General features: G+C 40.5%; 2 protein-coding genes across 11 annotated transcripts in view; one reads left to right on the forward strand and one right to left on the reverse strand.

Moving 5' to 3' along the window:
- The window catches only part of Sltm (SAFB like transcription modulator), a 64,126-nt gene extending 52,548 nt beyond the window's left edge, over positions 1-11,578 (forward strand). Inside the window, exons 20-21 of one of the 3 annotated variants that reach the window (XR_013107783.1) lie at positions 9,296-10,128; positions 11,174-11,573. Coding sequence is in view for 2 of the 3 variants with exons in the window: in XM_076926205.1 (XP_076782320.1) it covers positions 9,296-9,314 (19 nt within the window). In the remaining variant the exon portion in view is untranslated. Of the gene's footprint in view, positions 1-9,295 lie in introns of all 3 variants that reach the window. The other 2 variants (XM_076926205.1, XM_076926214.1) reach the window with 2 other exon arrangements.
- Mindy2 (MINDY lysine 48 deubiquitinase 2) overlaps positions 471-23,277 on the reverse strand; it is a 53,809-nt gene continuing 31,002 nt past the window's right edge. The window contains exons 6-9 of one of the 8 annotated variants that reach the window (XM_076926225.1): positions 18,326-18,468; positions 12,337-12,510; positions 9,116-9,316; positions 471-6,868 (exon numbers count right to left, since the gene is read on the reverse strand). In XM_076926225.1, coding sequence (XP_076782340.1) covers positions 6,740-6,868; positions 9,116-9,316; positions 12,337-12,510; positions 18,326-18,468 — 647 coding nt within the window. In that variant the 3' untranslated portion in view covers positions 471-6,739. Of the gene's footprint in view, positions 6,869-6,896; positions 7,288-9,115; positions 9,317-12,336; positions 12,511-18,325; positions 18,487-23,277 lie in introns of those variants that run through there. The other 7 variants (XM_076926227.1, XM_076926224.1, XM_076926223.1 and 4 more) reach the window with 7 other exon arrangements.

Here is a 23,277-nt window from a genome sequence, read left to right on the forward strand (position 1 = left end):
AAGGCAATGTCTCACTACATGTCCTAGGCTGGCCTTTAGCTCACATCGGTCGGTCCTTGTGCCTCAGCTACCTGAGTGCTGGGATTACTGGTGTGGACCACCATCCGTGGCCACAGTAAGAGTTTTAAAAGCTGCATTGTACTTGCCCACTCATATTCAATAACAAATTTGAGCTATAGCATATATTGCTCTGAATCACTTATCAAACAAATTTGGATAGCTCAGTGGCTAGAGGTGCTTGTGGCACTAGCTTGGCAGCCTGGAGCCCATTGTGGAAGGAAGACGCGATCATCTCACTGCCTGACTCCAGTGAGAGCTGTGTGAGATGGTGACTTCCTCACTAGAGCCAAGGTTACCACTTTGTGGCTTAGAGTTGTTTATGTCAAACGTTGATCTTAATGAGTCTCAGGTAAATGTGACTAGCCATACAGGCTGCAGCTTAGGGTGATGAGTTGACACACAGAGAGAACTTTCAGTCTAAATATCAAAGTTTATTGAAATAAAATATAATCTATAATAAAAAATACTACGGTGTTATTCACTGGTTACAGTTTTAAGTATATTAACAAAAACATCCAACGTTTTACTCCAACGATGACACTACACTTGTGTTACAACGAATTTGAGATTAAACACTGAGTAATACTGAACCATTATGTCAGGAACATTTTATACTTTCCCACCTATATTCAATGTCTTTTCAGGAGTAGTTTGCAAGAGTGAAACTTGAAATTTAAGACATAATTTTTAGAGGTGCTCTTAGTATAATTATACTTCACAGAGGTCATTTGAGCCTGTGAGGGTAGGTGCGTGTTAGGTGTCTCTCTTCACAGAGCATAGTCTCCTGCTTCTATGTCATCCTCCCTACTCCTCACTCTTTGCTTGCATTGAAAGCAAAAGAATGAATTCTTAGATGTAGAAAGAATGCTAGGACAGACAGGAAACATGAGTAGAGGCGCTCAGTCCCCATGGTCAATTCTGAGAGCCCATTTCAGACAGCACATAGCTCCATGTGTCAGTAAAGTGGGGAAGACAACCTGTTTCCTTTGTTAAAACTGTTCAAAATGACAGCTCAGCCAGCAGTCCATAGCTGGCTGCCCTCCCAGTCCACGTTTCAACCTCGTTATTCAGCCCAAGTCAAGGATGAGAGTCAAACAACTGTGCTGGCATCAGGAGCTGAGCTGCCTGCAGATTATCTATCCCACCAGTCCCACCATTCTGCAGTCACACAGCACTCTTCTGTTGTCTGGTCTTATGTGGATCTGTGATGACAGCTGTCATTTTATTGAGGAAAATAAGTCTTAACAAAAGTGAAGAGACACTGCACCCTGTCACAGTGGTATGTCATACAAAGAATGGGTGGGATGAACAGCAACAAACATTCTGACAAACCAAACATCATTTTCAAAGACTAAACACCAGTCTGTTTTAAAACTCATTGCATGAGTTGGAGCTGCGTCCTGGGGCATTTCTGGTAGGGTGTCATCAGCGGTTCATGATTTCTAGAGGGCACCTGAGCTTCCTGTCTTTGCACATAGAGATGTAAAATGACTACTGGAGCCAAAGGAGTGAGTGCTGCCTACCAGGGGGCTCTGTTCTGTGCATCCTTTACTTACAGGGCTACCTTGCTCCTCCAGATGTGACAGTACAGGTGGACAGAACAGTTAAAAGGTGACCAGTAACAAATTATGATGTGAGCTGAGGAAGTCTTTACAAGTCATGCTAGATACAGTAGACACTTTGTGGGACAAGGAGGCTTTTGTTCCTTACTACCATGGGGCACAGCTTCCTTTCCTATCTCTGCCATGGTGGTTTAAGTAGTACTGGGAGGGTATCGTGCCCTAAAAATACCAGCTTATTAGACAAGTCTAACTTTTGTCAGGACAAAGGACCATTGAATTTGAGGCAAGGGTTGAAGTTTGTTTTTTTTTTTTTTACCCTGTTTGTTGAGTTTAGCTCTCTTGAGTTCAGAAGATAGAAACTAGAATTCTACATGTAAAAAAATATGCCTATATTAATGTTAAGCTCTATATCCTAAGAGCAGAAACACCAGAATTAAGTAAAGACATGCATGAATTAAATTTTAGATAGATTTTCAAAGTAAGTTTTTCAGCATCCTGCAAGGTTTCCTCCTGTTTTTTCTTCTCGGTAATTTATTCCCTTTAGGGAGCTTTTAATTTAAAGTTATTTTAAACTGTTACCTAAGAAAAGTAAAGTCAATTCTTCCCTTTAACAGTTTAAAAAGGGTCAGGCATCAGTAACAGAAGAATGCTGACTTATCAGACAACTACAGATGTTACGGTTCACACATGATCCTTTACGGTTTCTTACTTGCTGTCTAAAGGATCTGACTTGCACAAGATCAGAGTTCATTTTTACACTAGTTGTCTACACTGACAGCAGTGGGGAGTGCAAAGTTCCTGACACTGCTCTACCCTGGAGGGACTGACCAAAGGGCTCTAAAAGCTGCATCTGTAGAGGACACTGGGAAGACAGATTTGAAAAGTGCATTTTCTGTCCCCAAATACTCCTGGTCTTGACACTAACCTACAGAATACAGAAGCAACTGCAAAATATATTTTTGAAAGCCATGATGCCACATTCAAAAGAACTCTACACATTCTAACAAAATTAAAAAAAAAACTGATTTAAGTCATCATGAAAAGTCTACACATTCGAGAACAGAGACTGTGCAGTATCTGACGACCTCAGTGATTCTCAGTGCGAAAGGATGGCATTTGCTCAGGAGAAGCAAGCACTGGGGGTGCGGAGGGGAAGAGCAGCACCCTGCACATAGAGTAAACGGAGGCACACACGATTGCCAAAACAAGACATCGTCTGGGTTGTTTTTGGAATCAGGGTCTTAATATTTGCTCAGAGTAACCTTGAACTTTGACTCCTCCTGCTTCAGCCTCACAGATGGGATGACCGGTATGTATCACCGTGCCCTGGTACAGTCAGGTTTCAAACACCAAATGAGTCAGAATTTCACATGTCTAATTCATTAAACTATAAGAGAATGACTATCTTCAATGTCTCTGCTTTACTTTGTCAAACATTAATTTTTCAATTTAAATTATATGTTTAGGACAATGTTAGGTACAAGCCTGTAAGCTTTTTGTCAAAAAAGATTATATGGTACAATGAATCAGAAAGCAACATGTAATCAGTTTGCTGTTTGCTTTTCTAAAGGAAGTTTCGACAAGCTGGTGATAGCAACAAGTATGGTGACACATGCCTGTAATAGTGGCAGTGAGAAGCTGAACCAGGAGGATTCTGGGTTTGAAGGTAGCCAGGGCTACAACACTTGATTCCAAGCCAGCCTGGCTATATATAGCAAGCCATGTCTAAAAATTTAAGCAAGACTGAGGACAGTTCTAGAAATTCTTGCCTTAATTTGGTAGGATTTTACAAACATTCGTTCACATGACAACATGGACAGTGATCACAAGTCATACCTTTCCCTCACATATGCTCTCTGGTCCTCAAGGTCTGAAGTGAGTTTATGATTTATGGAAAGCAAAATGCTATAAAGCTTTTATGAAAGTACAGAATGGCTAACACTGAGTTTAGTCAACTAATATCTGACATTAACTTGCTTAGGTAACAAGATCAAGGAGCATGAGAAAGAATTCAAACCATACTATGTGGTAAATTGTTAAACTACAGAAAAAGGAAGCAATAAGAACAAGTATATATATATATATATTTACACACACACACACACACACACACACACACACACACACACACACACACACAAAACCTAATTCCAAATTTAAGCCTCTGACTTGCTCAAATCCTAGCCTGACCTTGAAACATGAAGGAAGTTATTTTACTCAACCACACTGACTGGGCATAAGGCCGATGCTTAGCTGCCAGTGTGTCTACATACACCTACTAGGAATTGAACCCAGGGTCTTGTGTACTGCAGGCAAATGCTGTATCACTTGGTGATACTCCTAGTCCAGGTAGGTGTGTGTGAATATTTCTAAATATTCACAACCTTTAAATCTGATAGTTTTCAGATTGCTTTGAGACCTAAACAGAAGTCATGGAAATCTACTTCAGAAACATACACATGATTCTAGGTACTGATAAACTAGTACACGTCATAGCACTGTTGACACAACAGAGTTATTCATGAAGAGGTGCACATCAATACAGACTTGTCTCTAACCTTAAGACTATGCTCTGAAAGTAAGAGAGAGTGCCAGGGACCATCCTCCTCCACTGCCTTCTGTTAGCCCTCCTGCTGCACTGGCACACGAATCAAATGTGCCGGAAATTAAGCTTACAGTCATTAAGTTCCAAAATGTTTACATTGTAACATCTGTTAGCAGTGTGTGTGTGTGTGTGTGTACAACAATGTCAAGTATTACTAAGTATTTAAGGGAAAAAAATCCCTCAAAATACCATTTTCAAAGTACTATTTACCCAAATAAGCACTAATATGCCTGAATATCACTTGTTACCTTGAGCAAAACATAGGAAATAAATACATGGCAGTTTAGAACCTTGACAAGCTTCATGGACAGGAAAGCATATCTCAGAACTTTGTTTTAATAGAATCAAACATTTAACCTCTCCCACAGTAATCAAAACAAACATCGTAATAAGTTTGATATGACTATGTCATATCAAACTGAATTCCAGGAATGTAGGCAAGCCCAACTTGGAAACCTCACATAAGAACAGGCTGGATTAACAAACACAGTGCTTTGCTGATTTTAAGTACACATTGACTCCTGACAGCAGTGGTGATGTTTTCAGTGAGTTGTCTGTGTTTGTTTTGTTTTGTTCTTTTCTTTTTTCTTCTTCTAAAAGGAACACAGTATTGGCAGTATTATCTTTGGAAAAAATAAGATAGTAAAAAATAACATAACTTTTATATATAGATTCTTCAAGGGCAATGACTAGATACTGTAATATAATTATGGAAAAATATGCCTCAAGCATACTTTTAAAAATTACTCAAGGTTTATTAAACAATAAACTCTAAATTAAAATATTAGACAGTTCTGGGAAAAGCAGACTCTGAGGTTTGAGCTTTCTCCTCCAACCAGCAGAGCATGATTATGGTGTTTATGCTGAGCTCAGTCCACACAAAGGGGCCAGATCTCTGATAGTTCGTACTCATTCTGGGTTGGAATCAAGAGACTTACCAGGTATTTTATACACAAATTTCATACCCCAGGCAGGTTCTCTGATAAGTCCCCATGCTAGTATAGAAAATCTGAAGAAACAACAAAGGGCATAAATAGACATGTAATATAGAAGAACAGAAAGGATACAGCATGGCCCTGAAGGTTTTTTTTCCTTTTAGAAGAATACTTTTCATAAATAAATTCTATTTTCACAGATCTATTCGGCCTACAGCTTGTCTGGGGTCATGGAGAGCATCAATGACAACAGGCTTAAACTCTAGACTGTTTCCTTGTATTGCCTCCAGACCACAAGAAATATTCTCTAACTGGAAGCTCAATCTGTGATGCTCCTGAATAAAATGTACTGAGGTTTAGGATAAATCACAGAGCTACGTGCACTGGTAATAATCTTCAAAAATGACCGAAACAAACTCTAAATACAAAGTATATAAAAAAGCATGTTAGGGATAGTTTTCCAAATTGTATCTAGAAATACAATATGTGCTGCCTCATCACAAAGCTGAGTAAATATTCTTTCAGAATCCTATAAATGATGTAAGATGTCTTAGGTTTATTTGGTTCTCATAAGTTAAAAAATCTGATTGCTTTTACATAGATTCTTTCAGAGTCCTACCTATGTTTAGAATTTTATTAATATCTTTTCATTAGAGTCAAGAGATTAACTCTCCTTCAGAAATGTGCTTTTTACTGGTTTAAATAACTATGCTTAATTTTCTAGCAATAAACATGATTTAAAATTTAAGGTTCAAGGTAATTCTAGAAAAAGGTAGACAGTGAACTCTGCTCTTCTCTGTCCTCATATTTACAAGGCTGAACCTGAGTGTGGTTTTCTCCTCACGCTTGTATTCCATCCTTATCAAACAGAAGCCCCACTCAGGCTCTGAGGTGTGGAGATTCCTCAACCTCTCACAGCACTACAAAGTCAGTATCTCATCTGGATAGGTTATAAGTATTAGTGTCATGTTTTTTTTTTTTGTTTTTTTTTTTTTTTGCTATTGGAAAATAAAAAATATTTTTTTCTATCTAAATTGGATCCAATCTCCATTATCAGCTCTCAAGGTAATAGCTAAAATGTACATTGCTAAAGAAAGGTGAAGCTGTTCAAGGGCTGAACCAGTTCAGTGTACAACGAAAGGTCATAATTCCTGCTTTCCCCTCCCCTATATTAAACTCCTCATTTCTCATGGATTAGAACATAATTTAACAATGTGAAGTTTCAGAAATAGTTGTGCTAATAACTGAGAAGGATCAAACTCATTCAGTGACCTCCATCCATTGTCACACAGGACACAGTAGCTTACTGATTGGAGTTGCAATGTCACTAGACCCAAAATAGGAGTGATACACTCATTTGGCTATGAGTGACAACACACAACAGTTCCAACTTGTAACATAAAACTCCAGCTCATAAAGAGTGTATTGTGTAACTTAAAAAAGTTGATTGTAACAAAGTAATAACCTTCCCCTGGAAAACATGAGCAAAATCCATTGGGAGATCAGGCACAGACGGTAGGTACTGGGTCTTCCTTTCCGTCATCTGCATAGGTAGTTCCCACAGAAGCCAGCAATCCCTACAAAATCACGCAGCTATTTTTTTCCTTTTCTTTCTCTTTGTCTTTTTCCCGAGGTTCCTTGCGTTTCCGTTCACTATTCCCAGGTTGTTTTATACTTGATGGAGAGGCTTGTGCTGGCTGGCCCTGCTGTATGAGAAACACATATGGGAAAGGATGACTAACTCTTCCTGGGCACTGAATTGGAGTTAGCTAGCTAGAGCCACAAAGGCAAAGGTATCCTCACAGGAACAGAAGCTTTGGGGTCACAGGGGCATGGGTTCTGCTCACAAGTGTTAGGGTTAGGACATGAGATGCCCTTGGACCACAGGTGTTGCTGTGGGGGCTTTGGGTATCTCAGAGAAGAGGGTCTAGCTGGTTCACATAAAGGTGGGCGTGAGGGTGTGGCAGGGAATGTCTTCCTGCTTTGTTTCTGCTGCTGCTTCCTGATGGGAAGGATGGAAATTCTGTGCTACTAATTCCTACCTCAACCAGCCATGTCTTCCTGACCATGATCAGCTGCACTCTCTACTGTAAGTCACAACAAACCTTTCTTCTTTAAGTTGCTTCTGTCGGGTGTGAGAGAAGTAAATATACAAGATATCTCATATAAAAATAATTAATGTATAAATTAATTAATGCATTCATTATTCCAAATATATAATTATAATTATTTAAGCTTCTAGTTTACGGGCAGTGGTGGTGCATGCCTTTAATCCCAGCACTTGGGAGGCAGAGGCAGACGGATTTCTGAGTTCGAGGCCATCCTGGTCTACAGAGTGAGTTCCAGGACAGCCAGGGCTACACAGAGAAACCCTGTCTTGAAAAACCAAAAAAAAAAAAAAAAAAACCTTCTAGTTTAAATATTTATGTTAAAATGACAGTTTTAGTAAACTATAATATTTCTTCAGGATTTCATTAAATACTATAATAAACAGATATTAAAAGCAAAAAAAAAAAAAACAAAAACAAAAACACAAAAACCCAAGAATCCTGAGAACTGAGAATATAAAATAGTGTGTTTTATGAACTGGAACAGAATGAAAGCTTATTCTAGCATAGTAAAAATCACCTGCTAAGCTTGGGTAGTTAGTACTTGATTTAAAGGCAGGAGTTTTACATTTTAATGGAGAAAGAGAGGGAAAGAAAATCTGTGTGCATAAACTTGAGTGTGGTGAGAAAGCAAGGCTAGGGTGTACATCTGGTGTCATCTGTCACCTGCTCAGCCTTACTTCCTTGAGAGATGTTCTTTCACAGAATCTGGAGCTAGGTTGGAGGCCGTCAAGCTGCTGAGACCCTCCTGTCTGCCCACCACAGTTACAGGTGCAGAGTTCTATCTGGCCTTCTCCATGAATACTTGGGACTGAGCTCAGGGCTTCATGTTTGCACAGCAAACATTCTTATCAGCTGAGCCATCACCCCAGGCCCTTTAATTGTGAATTCTGTACTTGGTTTCATGAAATACCAAAAGGCATCTGTTTTCTTGTGTACTTATGCCAAAAAGAAATGTTCTGGCATGGTGTAGGTTAGCATAAAAGAAAGGAATACTTTTTAATTCATGAAATGAGATTTTGCTTCTAGAACTTGTGTGACAGTCATATTTTACTGCTTAAAATATGAACAACAACCCTGACAAGGAGAGAGATGCTACCCTGTGCTGAATACATATTGGAAATTGAGCTAAATGCCAGTCTAAAGAAGCCTCAGGATGAAGTCTTCTGGATTACTGATAGGGAGAAGGGCCATGAGGCACAGGACTGTGACCAGGTGTTTGCAATAAGAAGAGAGACCCAGCAAGAACTATGAGCCCATCTCTCTGGCTCCAAAAACTGCACTCTTTTCAGCAAAACGTCAGGTTGCCTCTAACTCAAAGGAAGCACTTTGTTCAAGTTAGTTTATATTGTAGCTCTAAATAACTTAAGAAAAAGGATGAATAACCTTATCAGAACTTCTAAAAAAAAAAAAAGCATTTTCATGAAATCAGAAATATGTTAGGATAGCAAAAAACTTAGAACAATGTGCAAAAGTTCCACAGGTAGGGCTAGAGAGATGGCTCAGCAGTTAAGAGGACCCGAGTTTGATTCCTAGCACCTACATAGTGGCTTACAACTGTATAAAACTCCAGTTTCTGGGATCAGATGCCCTCTTCTGACTTCTGTAGACACAGGGTACACACAAGGTGCACAGATACACATGCAAGCAAAACACTAATATACATAAAATAAAATTAATAAATCTAAAAACAAATTAAAACAACGACAAACCCAAACCCTTGGGTGATGACATGCTAACACAGCTGAAAAGCCAGAGCTGACATACAACTGCTTCACCCACACAGATATTCCTCCATTACTGAAGTGACAGTCATGTTTGAGATTGGCAGGGCTGTGGTTTTACCTGGGTCTGTGTGGAAGGGGTGGTGGTAGCCACAGCAGCCTGAGCCTGCTCCTGCTCCTGGTAGTACTGAGAGGCCCGTCGGTCTTCCTCTTCCTGGAGTTTCTTTGCCAGCTCTAAGTCACTGATTCCTTCTGGGATTTGCTCCCAATTGATCTCTTGGCTCTGCTGTTCTTGTTGCAGTGACAGTGCCATAAGGTAGTCCTGAGGAGTCCAATCACAACCAGCTTCAGCTTCGAGACGTGACCCAGGAAGCACCAGTGTGAAGACAGACACCCATGAATGAGCTCTAAGGACAGCTATTACAGCACTGGTTCTTTTGGGGTTGGGATGGGGGTTTGTTTTGTTTTTGGAAACATGGTTTCTCTGTGTAGCCATAGTATCCTGGAACTTGATCAGCAGACCAGCCTAGCCTCGAACTCAGAGATTCACCTGCCTCTGCCTCTGCCTCTGCCTCTGCCTCTGCCTCTGCCTCTGCCTCTGCCTCTTGAGTGCTGGGACTGAAGGCGTGCGCTGCCGACTGCGAGCGCAGATTTTAAGGTCTATTCTAAGTGCTGCTTTGCAGGGCTGCGCAGTTACCTCAGCATCATCACTTCTCTACACAGAGTTAGAACTCCTTTCTAGAATCCATAAATAAGGCAGTCAAAGAAAAGTACTGAAAAAAAAGTTCTTGTTTTAAAAAGAAAAACATGAGTATGGAAAATGCAGACAAGACAGACGCAGAAAGCTGAAAGCTGAAATCACTGTAACAGCTGTGACTATTGGGTTTTACATCTAGTACTTTCTATACCCACATTCAGACACCACGTCCCCACCCTCTACAGTTATCTCTTACTTTCTATCTAGTGTTTGTCTTTAAAATATTTCAAGAACTTCATAAGATTATTTACTCATTTTTCTTTCCCTCCCCCCAAAAATGTTTTGTTCTGCTCTGAGGCAAGGACTTCCTAAGAATCTCAGGCTGGCCTCCTGAGGGCTGGGATTACAGGTACACACTACCACACCCAGCTCAAAGGGTAATTCTTATTTTCATTTTACTCTATTATGTAGTTACTCATTTTTTAAGGAGGCCCTTGATATATAGGCCTGGCTGGCCTCAAAGTTGCTACATAGCCCACCCAGGAGAGCCCTGAACTTGCAGCTACCTTCCTGCATTGGCCTCTCCAGTTCTGGGTTCTGGGATGATTGGCATGTGCTATGCAGGAAGTCCTGTTATCTTTTTATTGCTGTTCCTTTGTTTTAAAGACAGGTCTTAGTCTACAGCAGACATTAAACTCACTGCATTCCTCTGCTTCAGCTTCTAAAATCTAAAATTATAGGCATGAGCCATCATGACTGATTAAAAAGACAGTTTTTAAATATGCATAATATATGTGTGCAGGTGCAACATACATGTGAGTGGCAGCCAGAGGAGAGCCTCAAGTGTCAATCACGTTCTCTCTCTCTACGGCGGTAGAGGGTAAAGGCTTGTGCATGTGTGCACATCTATGGTGATCAGAGCAGGCCACTGGGTCTCTTTCTGTTACTCTCTTTACTACAATCTTGAGACATGATGTCTCAGTGAAGCAGACATTCATCTTTTGGACTAAGATAAGGCAGGTAGCCAACGAGCTCTCCACTTGTGTTGCTGGGGTTACAGGGATGCATTGCTATGCCCAATTTTTTACATGGATGCTGGGAATCTGAACTCAGGTTTTCACGGCTGACCAACTAGTCAGTCCCAGGGATCATGTTGTCTCTGCCTCCCCAGCATTGACATTACAAGTGCATGCCACTGTATCCAGCCAGGGATACAACTCATGTTCTCACGTGTGTACAGCAGGCACTTTACAAACTGAGCTATTTCCTTGGCCCCAAAAGATGATTTTTAAAGCAATGTAAATGTAGCTAGTCAAATTCAATTACTAGGTAATTACATCTCCTAGCTACATACCCAGACTATCTCCTATGAAAAATAGTTCATTTTGGTCAAAAGTGTTATCTAATATTCACTTTTATTATTTTTTACATTTATTTATTTATTTATTTATTTATTCTCTCTCTTTCCTCCCTTAATCCCAGCACTCAGGAAGCAGAGGCAGATACACCTCTCTGAGTTCAAGGTCAGCTGGTCTACAGATCAAGTTCCAGAACACCCAGGACTAAACAGAGAAACCCTGTCTTGAAAAATCAAAACACAAAACACAAAAACACAAACCCCAAACCAAAAAAAAAAAAAAAAAAAAAAAAATCAAGAACCAAAATCCAAAGTAAAAACATATACTCCCTTTACCTCCGTGTGTGTGTGTGTGTGTGTGTGTGTGTGTGTGTGTGTGTAAAAGCTTTTATTGCCAAGCATGATGGCTAGAGTTAAATTCCTGGTACCCACATGGTTGGTGGGAAAGGACAGATCTACACACTGTCCTCTGACTTCCGTGTACCCTGTGGTACACAATCCCACTCACAGACAATCTAAGTAAATAAATACAACAAAATGGAACACTGGTTTCTTCTTATGCCTGTTTCTTTGCTATGCATTCTCCACATAACAGTCTTTTAAAAACAATGTAACTCATGTAGCTTCCACATCCAACACTTAAGATAACTGTTCCACTATAAATAGAATGAAATTCAAAGTCCTCACTTTGACCCTCACAGTCCAACATAAATCACCTTCTGAATCATAGTTTTTAGCTGATGTTTATATAGAATAATCATTTTTCTATTAAGGAAATGTGAGGAAAACTCACAGGCAAATTAATGGATGAATCAAAAGTTTTAGATAAAAAGTGACACTCGAAAAGAATTTGGTTTTTCCTTATTGAGACTGGATCTTACTATGTTGCCTAGGCTGGTTCCAACTTGTGAGCTCAGTGACATTCCTATGAACTTTAGCCAGGCAGTGGTGGTACAAGTCTTTAGTGCCAGTATTTGAGAGGCAGAGGCAGGCAGACCTCTCAGTTCAAGGGTCTACACAGCAAACTCTAGACCAGCTAAGGCTATAAAATGAAAACTCTGTGGGAGTGGAGGAAGAAAGACAGGAAGACAGGGAGGGGTGGAGGGAAGAAGGGAGGGAGGGAGAGAGGGAGAGGGAGGGAGAGGGAGGGAGAGAGAGGGGGAGGGAGAGAGAGAAAGAGAGAGAGAGAGAGAGAGAGAGAGAGAGAGAGAGAGAGAGAGAGAGAGAGAGAGAGAGAAGAGAATATGAATGAGAATATGCACATTAGACAGGTGGGGGGACAGCTTGCCTGATCTATTTGGTCTTGTTGACCTTTGTATACAGTCTCAGGATCTGAAGGAGGCCGAAGGTGGAATTCTGAGTCACAGAAGTTTCCATCACCATCTACATTGTGGAGGCTTTCCCAGACAATTTTTTCTTCAGTAAGAAACCCCTGGTCTGTTACCAACAAATACAGTTGACCCTTAATAATAACAAAAGAAAAAGGAGTGTTAAATTGTCCCAAAGTAGCCAATATTATATTTAAGGAACATTTTAAATCTATATGCTTGAAGTACAGTAATTATTCTAACTAGATCTATGCAACCCAATAAAAAACTAAGCAAATAACTTCTCTGCTCAAATTCACCTGGTTTTGTCTGTAGCTGGAAGTCAGCACAGCACAGTGTAACGGGAGATAACGAGCTTTTGGCATGCTGACAAACAGTTCTGGGGTTTGCAATTTCATCTCACAAAATATAAAGATAAAACTGGAAAGCAAATGCAAAAAAGAAAAAAAAAAGATACCATAGTGTCTGGTTTAAACAAAAACAAAAAACAAAAACAAACAACTGATATGACTAATCTAACCCAAGACAGCCTTTCCCTTTCTCAGTACCATTTTGCTACAAAAAACCCAACCAACCAACCAACCAACCAACCAACCAAACAAACAAACAAACAAAAAACCAAGAACAACCACCCCCCAAAAGTATGTATCTGTGTGTGGCTGCTGCACATGTGCAGTGCCCTAAGGGGCCAGAAATGTGTTGTATCCTCTGAAGCTGGAGTTACAGCCTGCTGAGAGCTGCCTGGGTGTTGGAAACTAAACTCAAGCTCTCTGCAAGAGCGCTGCATGTTCTTGAGCTGTGGCATCTCTCCAGGCCCATTTGTTTTTTAAATGCTTCGTCACAAGAGTGAACACACAGAACAGTGTGCTCGAGAATACTACCTAGGTCCAGCTCAGCTGTGTGTCCCTTTTGCCCTACTTAAGGATAAAGGACAAACCTTTGCCTGTAGACTTACTTTCTTACTCCCACATCCCCATCCCCACCCCAGTGTCTCACTATGTAGCTCTGGCTGTCCTAGAATTCACTATGTAGAACAGGCTGGCTTTGAACTGAGAGATTAGCCTGCCTCTCCCTCTCAAGTGGTGTGATTAAAGGTGTGCACCACTAGGCCCAGCTTCTTCCCCTTTCTAACCTTTAAAACAAAGGACAATTTCTCATTCTAAAGTCACTTTTAAAATAACTAAATGGATTTTTCACTTAGATGTGGCATTCTGTGGGGAAGAAGCTGTCACTCTCAGTCACACTGTAAACAGAATTAAGAGATTACTATTATGTCTGTTTATTTTGCAGTGCTGCTGAGTGGATGCGGGCCCTCTTAGGTAAGGTCTTTACCGCTTTGCTATTCCTCGAGCCACACACTTGTTTCTCAGCAGCCTAAGTAAGCACCACCCCAACATCACTTTTCATTTCTAATCTAAACAGGAAAGGGGAAGCAAAGCAAGGTTCACAGCTTGTTTTTCCCTCTTTATGATGCATCAGGTTGGTGCTCACAGTGGTGCACACCTTTAATTCCAGCATCGGCAGGTCGATCTCTGTGAGTTCCAGGACAGAGCTATGTAGTGAGCTCCTGTCTCAAAAAATCCAATCAATCAATCAATCAATCCAGCAAGCACTCAACCAATCACAGGATTCCTGGAACCCATATGGTAGAGAGAGCTGATGGCCAAAGTTGTCCCCTGGCCTCCACAAGTGCATCATAGCACACAAGTGTCTTTGCCTGAGTGTTCACACAAACTTGGTCCACCTCCTAATAATAATGAATAAGAAACAAAACAACACAAAAACCAGATGCAGGTGCAGTGGTATGTGCCTGTGGGGCAAGGGAACTGAGGTGGGAATACCATTTGGGTCCTGGATTTTTGAGGTTAGCTAGCAATGGAGAGAGTCTGAGGCCAAGCATGGTGGTGATACACTTTTAACCCCAGCACTTAGGAGGCAGGCAAGTCTTTATGAGTTCCAGGCCAACCTAGTCTACACAGTGAATTCCAGGACGGTCAAAGCTACATGGTAAAACTGCCTTATAAAACAAAACATAAACAAAAACATGAAAAACATCAACCTTGGGTTCCACAGCCACATCCATAAACCCCCTACAAGGATAAGCCATCACCCGTATGTCCAACATCTCCTTTTTTGGCAAACCATTATATAAAAAAAATAAGCTGCTTTTAAAATTGTTCATTTCTTTTAAATGTGTGTGTAAGAGTAATCAAGTAACCTGGGTTCAAACTCAGGTCCTCTGGAAGTACAGCCAGTGCTGTTAACTAAAGCATCTCTCCAGCCCTCAGCAAAACATTTCTAGGAGTTGCCCTCTTCATTCCCACCATTCTTAAGTAACTCGAATTCTTTTGAAGCTACTCCTGTCCCCTCCTCCCCAGTCTGTCCCCAGGGTTCTTATCTCTTCCCCTTAGCTTCCTAGATGTTACATTCTAGCTTCCTCCTGTCCTCTTCCTTCTCAGCATTTTTACCAAGGCATCTTCTTTGAATTGAGCCTTTAAAAGTTGGCATTCATTGATTATCTATCTTAGGTTTTCTCTTTTGATTCCTTATATTTCTTGTAAACTCCCAAAATTACTGTATTTTCTTGTAAAGCCTAAAACTCTATCTGTATGCCCAAATCATTCCAGTATCAAAGCACTTACCCAATATTTCCACTTTGAAGGGCACCTCAGAAGTACCTCTTAGAACCCAGACCCTTAACATTGTATCTCTGCCCCCCCCCCATCAGTTTCTTCTGCTTATTTGTTTGTTTTGGGATAGGGTCTTGTAACTCTGGCTGGCCTGGAACTTGCTATGTAGACCAGCTGGCCTTGAACTCACAGAGGTTCACCTACCGTGACCTCCCAAGTGCTAAGATTAAAGGCAAGAGCCACTATGCAAGGCTTATCTTGTATGGTTTAACAAGGAACATCACCATCTACATAGGATCCAGAAATCACTCATTTTTCAAATCCAATGGAGATATCAGGCTGATCTGTCTCCTGAGCCACTCTGAATCTTCCCACATTGCATGGCTGTTACCATTGCTTGTCCAAATCACTGTAATCTCCTCCTCCTTTATCTCTTGGAGTGTTTCCTGACTAAATTTCATATCACTCTCAAAGTCTAAAGCAAATTAATGGTACACAGGGGCAGGAGGGCACCTGACACTAGTGCAGAATTGTTTAGCTACAGAATAAACTTTATAGGAAATCTTAGAAGCAGAAGAAAAGGCAGAACATATTTTCTGGGTTTCCACAATCTTATAGACAGGCCTACTTGATCTAGACAGGCACATCCTCTTCAACCACATAAAATTGGGAACATTTAGCTGACCAGTAAAGCCTTCCTGGTTGGGGATAATGTTTTAATGGAAGAGAGAACATCAGAAGGTATGCAGTTCTGTGGTACAGTGCTAATCTAGCTGGTATGAAGTGAGAGGTAGAAGGGGAGAAGAAAAGGGAGGAGAGGGGAGAGGGAATAGGGGAGAAGGAAGAGAGGGGAGAAGGAAAGGGGGAAGAGGGAGAGGGGGAGAGGGGAAAGAGGGAGAGAGAGGGGAAAGGGAGAGGGGGAGAGGGGAGAGGGGAGAGAGGGAAAGAGAGGGGAAAGGGAGAGAGGAGAGAGGGGGAGAGGAGAGAGGAGAGAAGGAAAGAGGAAGAAGGAGGAGTTCTCAGCTACTGACAGCCAACAGTTTTCCAATAGAACTGTTTCATTCCTACTCACTTTAGGCCAAAAAAAAAAAAAAAAGAAATGACAGGGCCTTAAGAAAATCAGGCTCATTTCTTCTTTAAGACTCTGGTCGAAGAGCCCATATGTCTGTTAGCCTTCTTTCATCCATCTTACTTCGAAACTTCCAGTTTACAGCTCTCTTTGGTCCCTACTACCTTGGGGCCTTTGTACATGTGCCGCTAGGTATTTCTGCTTAGCTATTTCTTTTTTTTTGTTGTTTTGTTATTAACTGATTAAACTTTTAGATGATTCATTCTCAAATTTCAGAGTTTTCTTTTCTTTTTCTTGGCAGTGCTGGAGATTGAATATAGGGTCTTGTGCATGCTGGGTAATTGCTCTACCATTGGGCAATATACCCCAAGTCCTTATGCTTGTGTCTATGTGTCATTCTCAGTAAAGTCTTTGCAGATAAAATCCTGGGAAAAGCTCTCAGAGCTTGTGGTATGTGTCCTTAACAGAAGTATCTTAGTAGCAAAGAAGTCCTTAAATGGGAGAAACCATGACTGCTGTATCTATGACCGGCTGGGCGGCTCAGCTTAGCTAATACATAGTGGGTTCAAGGCTTGGAGAGGACAAGGAAAGCAAGATGATATGCAGCCACTCTGAGCTGGCATGCTTTGACTTTAGGTTCTTGAACACACCGAAGTATGAAGCTGAAGCAGTAAAATGTGCTCTTCTAAAAATATAATTATTTATGGCTTTGGGATATTCTTTCATTGATAAACAAATAATTTTATATTACCCCATGTCATTCACTGATTAAAAAAAACATTGATGGAAACATGAAGATGTGGTTTACGGCTTCTGTAAGTTACTTTCATTTAGGAAATAAACACATATTCACAGGGGAGGCAAACTGGTAACAAGACAGAAAACAGTAAAAATCCATCGAGGACAGTAACAGGCAGGGGATGGCTAGCGAAATGGTCCTCAGCCTTAGACTTACAGTAAAACCAGCTGGGAGCATCTGAAGCCAGGGATGCAGGATGTAAGTGCAGCATGAGGACGGAGTGCTTATCTAGCTCATGTACAGCATCGGGTCTAAGCCTTCAGATCGCAAGCCCCAAACCAAATAACAAACAACAAAAAGCCTGGTGGTCAGGCCCATCTCCTTTAGAGACTCTGATTTAATAGCATCAGTGGTCAGTTCTGGGCACTGGTGGTTTTAAAAAGCCATCCAGATAGGTCTAGGATACAATCAGGGCTGAGAACTACTAGCTGAAGTAGAAAAGAGGCAGCTTTCAGTAAGTTAGTATTTGGGCTGCTTTTTAAAGAATGAGTAATTTTGGGATAGGCAAACAGCAGTGAGGAGAGCTTCCCAAACAGGATGAAGAAATAAAAATGGAAGCAAATGAGGGTACATTAAACTCAAATAGGATGGGGTCTGTGGCAGAGAAGAACTGCATTTTGTCCTCCAGGCATAGGGTGCTAACTGAACATCTGTGCTGTTTTAACAACACAGCAGGAACAGCATTCAGTCATAGGGGTCTAGGTTGATAAACTACTGAAGTAGATGTTGCTTATAAAATCAAAAGAGGCAGATCTAAGAGATGAATAAAAAGAATGGACAATTAAGTGTGGATGTGTGCATATATGTAAAAATCATAAACACATTGATAACTGTAATAAAAGCCAGCATTGTCATGAAGGTAATTTATGTCAGAGGGAAGGTGAGGAGTGGGAAGGTAGTCTTGTTGTGTATCCCAGGTTAGCCTTGAACTTCTCCTTCTCAGCATACTCAGAAGCTGGGATCACAGCAAGCACCAACACATTCAGCTTAGGGCAAATCTTAATTCTAACTTCCAATATCCTTTACTGCTTACATATAAGTATCCTTTGTTCACAGTCACGCTGGTTCTAGCTCTAGGTATTTTGTTTCCTCTAAGTAAGAAATACCCTAGCTAGGCATGGCAGCACATGTGTTCCAAAGGCTGAGGCAGGAAAATCTCCACTTCAAGCCCAGTGTGGGCTTTCCTGCGAAATCCTCTCCCCAAGAAAATAAAAAGTAAAGACATGAGTGCAATGACCTGTGATAAAAAAGTTGAGACTTCACTTAGAAACAAAAGCTGATCAAGGTAACATTTCAATTGCTAATTCACTCTATTCTAAAACAGTACTTAATAATTACCTTCACAACTTGATGGCTAAGGAATATTACACTAAATTTTATTCTGCAGCAGATCAAAACACATCTCTAAATCAAACTCCTTTGAGAGTAAAAAGTATCTTTCTATATCCTACCTTGTATTTTGTCATGGTGCTAAAATGATTATTCCGAAAGAACACACAGAGTTCTCCTTCCTGAACCGTTGAAGTCAGTTCACATAATCCATGGTACGTCAGTTGAGTGGCTGTATTGTTTAGAAACTGCTCAGCTACAAAGCCTATGGAACCAATGTGTACTATGAGAAGGAAGAATTATTTCAAAGTCAGAAAGTTACTTTTCCTATTTACGTTTGTTCCAACTATATACAAAGGCCAATTAATATAAGACTTTTCCTGTTAACACGATGGCCTCCAGATTGGAGATGTATCTTTCTAATTTTCTTATGGGAGCAGTGTCCCTGGTCATTCCTGAAGAAACAGTGATGTGAAATCGCTTTCATCCATAGGTGTATTCACTTAACTTGTAAAAACTCTTCCAGGAGGTTTACAAGGGACACAGACACCATAAAGCAACAACAGGGAAGTTACTCTACATTTTATAGAGAGCTGAGGCCAGGCATGACAGTATATGCCTTCAATCTCTGTGAGTTCAAGGCCAGCTTGGTCTAGAAAGTGAGTTCCAGGCCATCCAGGGTGAGAGAGACAGAGAGCGAGACAGGCACAGAGACACAGACAGAGAAAGACACAGAGACACACAGACACACACAGAAAGAGAGAGAGACTTGATGTGCAGACAAAGCATATCAAGTGGTGCATAGAGTCGAGTTGTATTAAAAGACACTTCAATGAGAAGCTGAAAATAACTGGGTGGGACTTAGCAGGCACAGCGTGGCTGAGCAAGGGAGATTAGGACACTCCTTTTCCATTTCTTGTCATCAGGCCAGGGCACTTAGAACTCCTAAAGAGTTATAGAAATTTACCCATACATCACACTAACCAGGACTTGGTTAGGGGGAGGAGAGTTTGGGGTTTACAGCATATACTTGTGTTAATACATTGGGAAATAAGAGTCTCTTCCCCCCCCCCCCGCCCCCCATGTTATTATCTTGCTTGGCAGAATGTATTCAAGCTTTTACTATTATACCCATTTAAAGGATGCACTGTTTGCTCAAAAATACCACTTCTGGTTGCAGTGTCCATGTTCACACATGCATTCTTGAGAAAATACAAAAAGTTCACTGCACTGGGGACAGAGCCACCACCATCATGTTAGTATGAAGTTAAAAAATGAATATAAGACATCTTTTTCAGAATCTTCTTTTTATGGAATAGGAAATAGGCTCACAGAAAATAGATGATTCGCCCAAGGACACCAAATTGGCTATGGTAAAGTGAAGACTAGAGCCAGAGGAATTATTATTTGTATTAAAATGTTATCAATTTAATGCAGAAATGATTATGAATTCCACCTGAATTATATATTATCTGAAATCATAAAAGCATAAGCTTATTAAGAATTTAAAAATATGTTTCCTAATTCTTTTGTTGTCTCTTAAATGGTAATTTTAATCCAATATAGATAAGTCTACTCTTGGTTCAACTTTTAATAACCAATTAAACAGAGTTTGATATGTCACTGTACAGAGCAGTGAACTTATGTGCATTCCTTCAAATTCTGCACTTTTGCTGGGGCAGGGTGATGTATGTACACCTCTAATCTCAGTACTTGGGCAGCAGAGGCAGGAGGATGGATCTCTGTGAGCTTCAGATTAGCCAGGGCTATTTAGTGAGACTCTCTCAAGTAAGAAAAACAGTAAAAAAAAATAATCCTAATAAAAACATCTCAAATCTCTAAGTTTATATTGATACAACATTTTTTTTTTCAATGAGAGAGAAGGAAGGGAAATCTATTTTTACTTTGTAGTAAAAATATTTTTATTTTGTATTATTATGCTGAGAATAGAACCCATCTAAGGCTTTATGTACACTAAAGTAAGCATTCTACCACCAAGCCCAGAGAACTACCTTTTACAGAAGAATAACAGCCAATAAGTATAAAAGGAATAAAAAACACCATAACCACCACAACTATAATTGATACAGTTAAAAATCAATGGTTTCAAATCTATCTAGTATATGATTCTTAGAGAAATGTCTACTCCCACAGTTTCAAAGCCTAAGGACAGATTATTAATTACAAAGAGAAAAGGGTGATTTTACAATAAAGACATTTGGACTATTCCACCTCACTCAAGTTTAAATATAACCAATAATGAATAATCGGACTCATGTACCCAATTTGGTGCAGTAAGAAGACTACTACAGAGGATGACAACTGTGTGGCATTCTAACAAAAAATATATTACCTGTATCTACTCCTAAGTGAACAATCAGATAAATCAAAGTTGGGGCTATTCTACAAAATACTGGCTTGCACTTAAAAAATGTTAATAGAGAAGAGTGGGAGGGATGAGCAGAGAAGGGGAGCAGGGGTCATGGGCAGGAGAGAACAGTGCCATAAATGCATAGGAGTTTGAAAGGGGGCTGAAGATAGGGGCCAGTGGGTAAAAGCACATACTGATCTTGCAAAGGACCCAAGTTTGGTTCCTAGCACCCACATCCGGTTGCTCACAACTGCCTATAACTCCAACTTTAGAGGATCTAAAGCCCTTTTCTGGCCTCAGCAAGCAAACACCACACATCACACACAGACACAGACACAGACAGACAGACAGACAGACAGACACACACACACACACACACACATCACACATCACACATCACACACACGCACGCACGCACACACGCACACACAAATAAGTTTTAATAAGGATTCTTGGCTATGGATAGAACTTAGTACCAATGCCTCTTCCTTTGCGCAGAAGAAATGTTTGTAGGTTTTGTGCATACCGCCACTGTCTCTTTGAGTTCATACACGCATTTCTTCTGTTGTGCCTGGACAATGCTGTTTCCTTAAAATCATCCATCATCTCTGGTTCTTAAACTTTTCCATTCCCCTTTTCCACATAGATCCCTGAACATTGATGGGGAGGACCTATGATAAGACATCTTATTTAGGGCTGAGCACTCCAAAGTCTGTCTGTCTCTGACTCTCTCTCTGTTGCCCAGTTGTAGATATCTTTGTGTTAATTACCATAGCAAAAAGTTTCTCTGGTGTGGGTTGAGCAAGGCATTGGTCTATGGGTATAGCAGTGTGTCACTGGGAGTCATTTTATTGCTGCGTTCATATAGCAGAGTAATAGTAGGCTTTCCCCTGAGCCTTATCTAATGTCAGTTTCCTACCTCATTAACAATATCAGGCATGGGTTCCATCCCATGGAGTAGGCCTTACATCCCACCCAACAGCTGTTGGTTACTCCTAGAGCATTCATGCCGCTATTTGTACCAGTGGGCATATCTTGTAGGCAGGCTGTTATTACAACTCATAGGGTTTGTAGCCGGTGAGACCAATGACTATTTTACTTTTCTAGTAGTATGTATAGCACCTTCTACCACTATGAATGCTAGCCACTGGAGTGTCGCTTCCAGTTGAGTATCAGCTAGATTTCTCTACAGAGAGAGAAAAATCATTTTAATTCAATTGGAGTGACACTGAGTATGTCCCTCACAATCCAGGGCAGCCCCTATGCTTAGGAGTGGTTGACCAACACCTATCAGATTCCATCTATCTATCTATCTATCTATCTATCTATCTTTCTTTCTTTCTTTCTTTCTTTCTTTCTTTCTTTCTTTCTTTCTTTTTCTCCTTCCTTCCTTCCTTCTTTCTTTCTTTTCTTTTCCTTTCCTCTTTTTAGCAATAAAGAACATGAAGTTGGGTGGCTAGGGAGAGGAAAGGATCTGGAAGGAGTTGGGAAATAGGAAAGAATATGATAAAAATACACTGTATGACAGAATCAACTGACCTGAACCCATGGGTGCTTCCAGAGACTGAACCACTAACCAAAGCATATACAAGGGCTGGACCTAGGACCCCTGTACATATGCAGCAGATGTGCAGGTTGGTCTTCACGTGGTCCCTCAACAAGTGGAGCATAGGCTGTCCCTGACTCTGCTGCCTGCCCGTGGATCCTGTTCCCCTAACGTGTGGCTAGTCCTGCAGTGACTTGAGGTATCAGAATAGGGTAATACAGAGGGGAACCACCCTCTTCTCAGAGGTGAAGGAGAGGGGTGAGGATGAAGAGCTGTGTGAGGCTGGGACTATACTCAAAATGTAAAGTAAATAAATTAGTTAATAGAAAGAAAAAAATAAACTATAAAAATTTCAAGGGAAAATAAAAGTTTAAAATAAAGCAGGAAGGAAAAGAAGAAAAGGAAAACAGGGATTTCTTCTAAATGACAGAGAGTGAAGCTATTACAGCTGCTTACTAATCCTTGGCTGGAGCATACAGTGAAAGAAATGAAAAGTTAGAGGGAATGGTTAAGAAACCCAGGAGCAGACTGGAGAGATGGCTCAGAGGTTAAGTAAGCACTGGCTGCTCTTTCAGAGGACTTGAGTTTAATTCCCAGCAACCACATGGTGGCTCACAACCATCTGTAATGAAATATTGTACCCTCTTCTGGCCTGCAGACATACATGCAGGCAGAACACTGTATACATACTAAATAAATAAAAAATTTTAAAAGAAACTCAGGAGCACATAAACAGCATGCTAGGCAACACAGCCTTGCCTGAGGTCACTGGGATTACAATGTAGAAGTTATGCAGTCTTTCTTTCAAAGAGACAATGATGACACATTCATGAATGAAGTGATGTGACACTTGCAATTAGCTCTGATATGGTTTAGGAAGAAAAAGTGTATTGTGTAAGAATAGAGAAAAAAAAGGCAGGTATTTAATGGTATTCAATGTGAACAACAGGGGAATTAAGTAAAGAACATGTGAATGTTCACCAAGAGAGTCTAACTTTTTTATAGTTTTTGAGACTTCTCAGAATAAATTTGGACAAAGAAAAATGGTGGATATTATTTAATAAATTAATAATTATTGCCACTACTTAATGAAGATAATATGAATGCAACTGAGCAATTGCATTCATAAAAAAAGTTTCAGTAAATATCCTGGGGTT

The sequence above is a fragment of the Arvicanthis niloticus genome, chromosome 27 (genome assembly GCF_011762505.2).
Source record: "Arvicanthis niloticus isolate mArvNil1 chromosome 27, mArvNil1.pat.X, whole genome shotgun sequence".
Taxonomy (NCBI): Eukaryota; Metazoa; Chordata; class Mammalia; order Rodentia; family Muridae; genus Arvicanthis; species Arvicanthis niloticus.